General features: G+C 34.6%; 1 protein-coding gene and 1 pseudogene across 3 annotated transcripts; one reads left to right on the forward strand and one right to left on the reverse strand.

Annotated features, from left to right (window-relative positions):
• Positions 1–474: 474 nt before the first annotated feature.
• Positions 475–5,580, forward strand: LOC124844985 (protein SUPPRESSOR OF GENE SILENCING 3-like). Of its 3 annotated transcripts, XM_088106580.1 has the most exons (7): positions 475–784; positions 1,247–1,350; positions 1,970–3,005; positions 3,151–3,445; positions 3,583–3,827; positions 4,756–4,916; positions 5,141–5,580. In XM_088106580.1, exons 3-7 carry the CDS (start codon positions 1,986–1,988, stop codon positions 5,337–5,339), a joined length of 1,920 nt encoding a protein of 639 aa, XP_087962706.1. In that variant the 5' UTR covers positions 475–784; positions 1,247–1,350; positions 1,970–1,985; the 3' UTR covers positions 5,340–5,580. The 3 variants fall into 3 exon arrangements, with proteins under 3 accessions (XP_087962706.1, XP_087962707.1, XP_087962708.1); XM_088106581.1 differs by lacking the exon at positions 1,247–1,350; XM_088106582.1 differs by lacking the exons at positions 475–784; positions 1,247–1,350 and adding an exon at positions 1,391–1,413.
• Positions 5,581–6,569: 989 nt separating this feature from the next.
• On the reverse strand, positions 6,570–7,790 carry LOC124844984 (putative pentatricopeptide repeat-containing protein At5g08490 pseudogene; annotated as a pseudogene).
• Positions 7,791–9,047: the final 1,257 nt, after the last annotated feature.

The raw sequence follows: 9,047 nt of genomic DNA on the forward strand, positions 1-9,047 counted from the left end.
TTAATTAAAATACATAAATTCATAGAAATATTTTAAACATAAATAGAAATATCAAAGTCTTTATGTTTATTCCTCTATCCTCTAATGATGACGTCATTATCTTTGTCATCATCTTCGTCTAAGTCTTTCTCTCATGAATGTTGGACATCGTTGTTTCCAAATGTTAGAAATGAAAATACACTTGCATTAGTTTCCTTTAAATTTGATATGTTTTAAATGTTTTCACTAAAAAAATGGCAGGACTTAGAATTTAAAAAAACAAACAAAAACTTTCATTCCTCTAATAAAACTATGAGAATATAATTTTTTAATAAATCATTTACATACTAAAATAAAAAATCTAATAAAACAATATAAATTTCAATTTCAATAAAAATCATTCACATAAAAGTAAAAACATAAGTATATTTGGTTTATGTAATAAAAGAATAAAAAATTCATTTCCTAATAAAATCATACACAGGCTCACGGGTTATAATTTTAGAATAACAAAACTTCACCCACCACCAGCGGCTCGAAGAAGAAGGGCAGACCAGAAGTTGTGACGCGAGGAAGGCGGTGAGGATGGCGGCGATGACGGCGGCCACTGTGACAGTGATCACAAACCAGACGAACGATGACGGGGACGAAACGCGACAACGCAGGACGACTGAATGAGCGACGACGACCACGATCAGCAACCGGACCAAGCGCGATCACGAACGACAATCGGACAGAGCGGAGCTTGATCACGAGCGACGAAGATCAGTGGTGGAGTGAAAAAGAAACAAAGAACACTAATCAGGTTTTAAACCCTAAACAAAACGACCCTTCTTTTCTTCGTTTCTGGCTATTTTCGAACTCGCTAAATCGCTGTGCAATCGCCATTCCAAACGATTCTACCGAGTTCATGTCCGATTCTACCGAGTTCAGTCCAAAAACGAGTTTGGTACCGAGTTAACTCGGCAACCATGATTGGAAACGTAAACTCGGATATGGTTTAGATAGCTACATTTATGATGCCCTTTCTTGCTGTATTTTTCCTCCTCTTTTATTTTCCTAACTTGTTATTAAATTCACTATTTCTCTCAAAATTATGACTTTTAATTAGTATTGTACAATTCATGATACGACTCTTCAGCTTGGTGATGAGAATCTGTTCGCTGAATTGATTATGTGGCTGAATTGAACATGAATCATTTGAATCACAAATGAATTGTGTGAATTGCATCTTGTATCACACATGAATAGTTTGATTCTTCTACAGCAGGTTGCAGCACCTTGCCATCCAATGTTCATCGTGTTGCACCTGGCAGTTGTGGTTGCAGTGATGCTTTTTTCCAGTCAAAATCATGGAAAATGGTGACCAAAGTGGGTAAATTGTGTTTTGCTCACTGAGTTCAGATAGTTGGCCTTATGATGCCATTTCTTGCTGTATTTTTCTTCTCCTCTTTTATAATTGCATGGCTCTTGTTATTAAATTCACTATTTTGCTTAGTATTATGACTTTTGTACAATTTACTACACTTTATGTGGTATTATACAATTATTTATCTTGGTGATATGAATTTGTGGGCTGAATTGATTATGTACCCTAATCAAACATAAATCACGTGAACCACACACATTATTGCCTTGGTCTTTCTGTATTATTCCATTGATATTTCCCCTTCAGTTATATCTTATTTATTGTGTCTCCTTCTTTCAATGTTTTGAGTTCATAATATGAGGTGTTGATTATTTTCCTTGTTTGAGAATGTAATATTTTATTGAATGAATTTCTACACTGTTTTGATTTACTTGTGTCAACAGCTGTTGGTAGATTAAGACTGCTATTTGCCAAGTAAAATTAAAGTAGGTTTTTCCTTTTTTTATTGTAGTTGATGGATTATCTGACATTGTTTCTTTTCAAGCTCCTTCAGTTTTATGATTCTGTGTGCACTTTATGTATTCCGTAAGTTATACTGAACACACAAAAATAATGATACAGAACAGAGCATATACAAATGAGTTCGAAAAGAGGGAGTGGGAGACCCAAAATGGCTAACAATGATATGTCCAAAGGGAAGAGCATATCCGAATCTCAGCCTAGTATTGATCAGTTGACTCAGAGTGTTGCTGACACCATGCTAAACTCAGGACAAGATGATGGTGAATGGGAGGTATATGCAAAAAAATCGAAGAACAGAGCTGGAAGCAGTGCTGCAAAGCCATGGGGGGCGCCAGCCCATAATTCTAATCCTAAGACTTGGGTGAATGCAGAAATGGCTCAAAAGCCAGGCATCCGGAATCATGGAGGAGTTGGAAGATCTTCTGGAAATTCCTGGCAGACACAAAATGCCAACTTTAGGAGACCAGCTGGCAGAGGAAATGGTAGGCCTCAGTCAGCAACAAGTGGATATGAAGGCAACTATGTGCCTCCAAATCCCTTAATTCGGCCTCCACTTGAGCATGGCTGGAATTGGCAATCCAGACCTGGTGCAATACAGCCCAATGTAAGGAATGAAATAGCACCTGAACAACTTGAACAGAATAATGATGTTGATGATGATGATGATGATGAAGAGGACTCAGATGCTTTGGAAGATACTGATGATGATCTAATGAGTGATGACTATGATTCTGATGTTAGTCAAAAGAGTCATGAGACACGTAAGAAGAACAAATGGTTTAGGAAGTTCTTTGAGAATTTGGATGGCTTGACTGTTGAACAGATTAATGAACCAGAAAGACAGTGGCATTGTCCAGCTTGTCAAGGTGGTCCTGGAGCTATTGATTGGTACAGAGGACTGCAGCCCTTGGTGACACATGCCAAAACAAAGGGATCTAAAAGGGTGAAGATTCACCGAGAACTTGCTATACTTTTGGATGAGGAATTACGCAGGAGGGGTACTTCAGTAATTCCAGCTGGGGAGGCATTTGGAAAATGGAAAGGTTTGAAAGAAGAAGAAAAAGATCATGAAATAGTTTGGCCTCCAATGGTTATCATTCAGAATACGAAGCTTGAACAGGACGAAAATGATAAGGTGTATATTTTTATTGGTGTCAAATGATGAATAACTACCAGTGTCATGTTAATATTTTGCTGGTTTGTATGTATGGAGCATAACGTTCACAAATTTCACACATTACTGCTTGTATGTTGACTCCGGATTTGTTCTTTTTATTCAGTGGATAGGTATGGGTAACCAAGAACTTCTTGATTATTTTAGCACATATGCTGCTGTTAAAGCTCGCCACTCTTACGGCCCACAAGGTCATCGAGGGATGAGTGTGTTGATATTTGAAGCATCAGCCAGCGGCTATCTAGAGGCAGAGCGTCTGGACAAGCATTTTACAGAGCAAGGAACTGATAAAGATTCTTGGTTCAATCGCCCTAATTTATATCTCCCTGGGGGAAAGCGCCAGCTCTATGGTTACATGGCTACAAAAGAAGATCTTGACTTTTTCAATAGGCATAGCCAAGGTTTCATTTCCTCTTTCCTCATTACTTTTCTTCTTATTTGTACTGTGCAAATTGTTGTGTACTATATATGCAGGTTAATTTATGTTTACAAAGTATAAGCTGGCTTTTGTCATCTCTTCTCATCTGAAATCATGTAGGTAAATCTAGACTAAAATTTGACATGAGATCATACCAGGAGATGGTTGTACACCAAATTCGCCAAATGAATGAAGACAACCAACAACTTCTATATTTTAAGAACAAGGTTGTGAAAACAACTAAACACACGAAAACTCTTGAAGAATCCATTGGTAAAATGTCTGAAAAGCTGCGCAAGACAATGGAGGAGAACCGCATAGTGCGGAGGAGAACTAAAATGCAACATGAAGAGACTATAGAAGAGGTAATACTAAGATCAGACAGTATTTATGGTTATTATTTTTATTGTAAAGTGGTTACTTTGTGCATATTTGCTACTCGGATGTACTTGTAGCGTATTATTTCTGCTGTCAGCGAGTTGTGGTTAAAATGTGTTTCTGCTTGATTGTTTTGTTCAAAAGTTTGAGCTGTAATTTATGTGTTAGTACAATAGTGGATAAGCTAAGGTTAGGGTCACATATTTTATCTTCCTTTGTGAGATATTTTGCTTATGAAAATGTGCTTCATGTACCCATTGAATTTCTGTTTGATGTGTCAAATCAGACCATCACTTAATTAAAGATAGAGTTGCATATCTGCATTTATTTCCCACCTAAATGTCACGTTGTTACTACTATATTGTCCTGCTTTCATTAAAAGTAAAAAAATAATCAATGAGCAATGATATGGTTGCACTGGCCTACATTTGCATTATGTTATCTATCGAAATGCTTGTTATATAATGATGCCTTGAAAGAGAAACACAAAATCCTGTAAATATTTGGATCTAGGTTTGTTACTTTTATCGGTCTGGGGCACACACCGTTAACCCAGTTTTCCAGAACAAATTGATTGAATGATTCCATCCATGTTCTTGCCTTCTTGGGTTACCTTTTCCAATGACCCTGAGCTTAACATGTTTTTTCTTCAAGAGACAAAAATGTTATTTGTTATTTGTCTTTGTTCAATATAGTAAAAACTATGTAGACACAAGGTACTCTATTTATAATAGAAGAATATGAGTTAAGTTCAAAATTCAAATAAAGAATAATAACAAACTAACTATAGATAAAAGATAAAGATAAGATATCTAATAATCTAATATATCTAACAATCTTAAATGATCTCTAGGTTATCATATTTTTTCTTTTATGGTAACGTTTCTCACTATTGTATTCTGTCAATCATGAAAGATGTATATGCAAGAGCAATTTTTCAAGGACCAGATAAAGATCATTCATGATTCAAGGGATGAAAGGGAAGAAGATTTTGAGAAGATGCAACAGGAGGAACGTGAGAAGGTGAAGCAGTCAAGCACTACTGGTCATGCAAATGCGGAGGAATATAGACTCAAGTATGTAATTTTTATTCCTTCCATTGGACTAATGATATATTCACATCTATAAAGTTTGTGAAAGTGTTACGTAGAAAATTGAATCATTAAAGAGTATTGTTTTTACAGAAAAACTAATTTCACATAATCAGAACTCAAGTTCCCTGCTGCCCTAGTGGGTTAAAAATTATTTGGACAGGGCATGGCATGATATTTTACAATGGATTTTGGTGAATTTGATGTAGGGTGGAAGAATATCTAAAATTTGTTGAGGTTCAAGATAAAGAAATGGAGAATTTTGTTGCTGAAAAGGAGAAACTGTTGCATGCCCATCAAGTGGGTTATGCTGCTTTGAAGAAGAGGCATTGGGAGGAAGAGGTGGAGCATGAGCAGAAGTTTGATGAGGAACTTACCAAGCTCATGGAAAAGTATTCCCCTTCCTAGACTAACTAATGTTGGGGTCTTTGCTTTGACTCATACAAACATATAAACACAGCCTGACCAGTAGACAAGAAATAGAGTGCCCAGACATTTTACTACATATTCAGTATGTCTTTTTATTTTCTTTGGTACTTGTCAACATTTGGGTCCATGCCTGGAAACACAAACCATGTTAAAATTTTAAATTGGTGTTTTGGCAAATTGGAAGTTATATTTCATGCAATTGAGTTACTTTCTTATCAAATGTGGGTCATGATGAGTCTAGATGGTTGTGTTTCTGTTGTGTGGATTTTTTGCTGTTCTTTTTAATATTTTTTATAAACTTAATCACGTCATTAATGCTTTGACTGAAAAAAAGTGTAAATGGCTGCTTTAAAATTGAGGCTATTGTATGTGCAATTTGGGAAATTTTCTTTTCATTTCTTTTCGGGTACATATTTTAGTTGTTTTTGAGGAAAACAAGAAAATGCTCTTTATACTATGCGAAATAATATCACTTCATTTATTTTCTTAAAGCGCCTTATATAAAAAAAATGAGACGATCTCATATATCTTTTCTGATTTTTCTCATCTTTACATTATGATTGGATAGAAATTGTTTTGAGAATAATTCATTTTTTATAAAGGATTCGAAACGTTTTATGAAAGAAAAATATTGATTAGAAAGGAAGTTTTAAAGGCAATTGAAATTTTAGTATCTTCGAGGTTAGTTTTATTATTTAAAATTAAATAAATTTAAAACTTAAAACATGAAAAGTTACATTTTTTTTATGCTTTTTCTTTCTCATATATATATATATATATATATATATATATATATATATATATATATATATATATATATATATATATATATATATATATATAATATTCGTATTTTCTCTTGTATGCATTGTTGTAGTTGGAATGGCATTAACTTGGATAAAATTAACGATATCATATGATAAGATGTTGTATATTTTTTATTTTCATGTTAAAGTCAACTGTTGTTATTTTTTAATTGTCAGGGTTTTTTTGTCAACATAGACTAGTGTAATTTATAAATTAACAATATCTATAGTCTTTTTTTGTTATCATCAATATCAATTATATAATTTTCTATATGTTAAATACAAAATTTATTCTATTGAAGTTAAATGAGATAATTTTAGTAGATTCAAGTTATTTTTTAATGTGTTTCAAAAACATAAATCAATTTTTTTATTAATATTATAAAAAAATTAATAAAAGCATTTATTTTTTTATTAATTTTGCAAAGAAACTGATTAAAGCATTTCCAACAGAAGTATCATAAAAAAGGAAAGGATGTCTGAAAATATAAGCGTGGATTTGTTTCCTCACCTGCATATTTTGCAATTCTGCACAAACTAGAAGTATGTTGACCATGGTCATAGAATCTGGCAATAACATTTCAAGTGATACTAAATTACCAAACAGATGTAGTGCTTTTAACCATTCACCATTTGATGTGTACCCTGCAACAAGAGCATTCCACGTGACCAAATCCTTTGAATCCATTGTCCAAAACAAAGCTTCTGCTTCCCTCATTTGCCCAACTTTTAAGTAGAAGCTAATCAAAGCATTACAGACAGAAATATCAGCTGACAAATCAGGCCACTGTTGCACATAAGAGTGGATCTGCCTTCCACAACGGTATGCAACACTCTTATCAAATGAGGCACAAACAGGCAAAATATTTGCAGTAGTCGCATAATTTGGCTGCATATGCCCTTTCAACATTGAACTGAACAACAAGAATGGATCCTCCACTAACCCATTCTCAGCCAAGCCCGCAATCATTGCATTCCACGAAACAACATCTTTGTGAACAATATCATCAAAGACAGCATATGCTTCTCGGGACACCAGCCCACACTTTGCATACATTGACAGGAGAGCATTTCCAACGAGGGTATCTTGTTCGAAACCAGACTTGATAACATAAGTATGCACACACAATCTAGCATCCAGGTTCCCCAAACGAGCAAAAACAGGAAGGATAGTAGCAACAGAAATAGAATTTGGCATTGCCTCCCCACCAGTATGCATCATCTTAAATATCCTCATCACATCCGGATCACATTTGTTGGAACCTGAAAATCCAAACAAAACAATATTCCAAGTAACAGAGTCACGGTGATTGAGTTGAGCAAACAACTTGACGCAGTCCTCAAGCATGCCTCATTTGGCATACATGTTGAGCAGCCCTTTATTGGTAACCTGGCAAAAAACATGACCTTGTTTAACAACACAACTATGCACAGCTCTGCCCAATTTGGGAGCCAAAAGAGTAGAACAAGACTTGAGAATGGCAACCATGACAATGTGATCTGGTTTAAAAGCTTCATAACTCTTTAAGCAGAGGTGGAAAAGAGACAAGGCTTTGTTGTGTCTTGCATCTAAACACAAGCTCCAAACGATTGAACCCCATGTCCTGATATCCCGTCCAAGCATAGTTTTAGACTATCGTGTGAAAATTGAATGTTGTGGTCAAAGCAACCAAAAGCTTAGCATTTGAGCTTTCTAGTTCTTCCTTCTTATACAAAAAGAGAAGGGTAATTGTGTCTCTTGACATTTTCACAAACATGAGACGTGCAATGTGAAAAGTGGCAGTGATGAGTTCGAGTAGACATTAGTCACCACCGTTTATGAAGGTTACTTCGCCGGAAAAGTGACCGCCCGCAGCAGTGCCGGAATGGGCTGAGTTTTCTTTATTCAAATAAGAAGTGGGAAGCGGCGTACCCGTTTCACTCTAGTCGCTTGATGACATCTTTTATTATTTAGTTTTCTAAAATCATAAATACTCAATCTATCTATATATAATACACATAGGAATACAAAATATAAAAGAATTTTGACAAGTCTCACAACGTTTAAAAAAAAAGCACAAACGAAAATAAAATAAAGCTCAACTCAAATAGGAAAAAAGAATATAATCATGACTTCTTGAAATGAAAACGTGTGTAGCACACATATTTCTGATGGATAAGCATATGTGTTTTTTAATTAACTTTTGATAACGTGGAATTGTAATTTGCAGAGGATAGTAGTACGAAATTGAAAGTTTTGTCCTTTTCAAACTCTATCATTCGAAAATCTAGTTTTTCAAACCCTTTGCATTCCAAAGACCTTCCTCCCCAATTTCTCGTGATTTTTTTGTTTGTTGCATTGTGTTGATCCTTTGATCTTCTATGATTTTCTTGTTTGTCATTGTGTTATGTTTTTGCCTTTTCGAAACTTTTTTGCAAAACCTTTTTTTTAACCTTTTGTTGCACAAAAACCTGTGTTTTGTGGGTTTTGTTGGTTTTTGTTATCGTTGTTCATTTCATCGAAGCACCATTCAAGGTTGTGTGTTGGGTGTTTTGTGTCATTCATTGGAATGAATATGTTTTTGTAGTTGTCTTTTTTCTGTTTTACGAATCTTTTGGTTTCTGTTTTTTTGTTATCCTTTTCTTTGATTTTTTGTTTTATATCTATGTTGTTTATTTATCTAAAATAGAGAAAAGTGGTGAAGTTGCTCAATATAGTGGTGACATCAAGGTTGGTATTTTTGTATGATAGTACTAATAATTTTGCTTATGTATATGACTTACAATAATGCTTGTTTATGCCGTTGTATTTTTGTCATGCCACATGAAGTTAATAAGTGCTTAAAGGTTGAGTATGGAATATAGAGCTTTTATTCGAAACACACTCTTTACTTGGAATAGA

The sequence above is a fragment of the Vigna umbellata genome, chromosome 2 (genome assembly GCF_029865625.1).
Source record: "Vigna umbellata cultivar VRB3 chromosome 2, Vumbellata_1.0, whole genome shotgun sequence".
In the NCBI taxonomy this organism is placed as follows: Eukaryota; Viridiplantae; Streptophyta; class Magnoliopsida; order Fabales; family Fabaceae; genus Vigna; species Vigna umbellata.

Coding starts and splice junctions, on each gene's coding strand:
- LOC124844985 (XM_088106580.1), top strand. CDS start 1,986: ATGAGTTCGAAAAGAGGGAGTGGGAGACCCAAAATGGCTAACAATGAT. Junction 3,006..3,150: donor AACAGGACGAAAATGATAAG/GTGTATATTTTT, acceptor CTTTTTATTCAG/TGGATAGGTATGGGTAACCA. Junction 4,917..5,140: donor GCGGAGGAATATAGACTCAA/GTATGTAATTTT, acceptor AATTTGATGTAG/GGTGGAAGAATATCTAAAAT.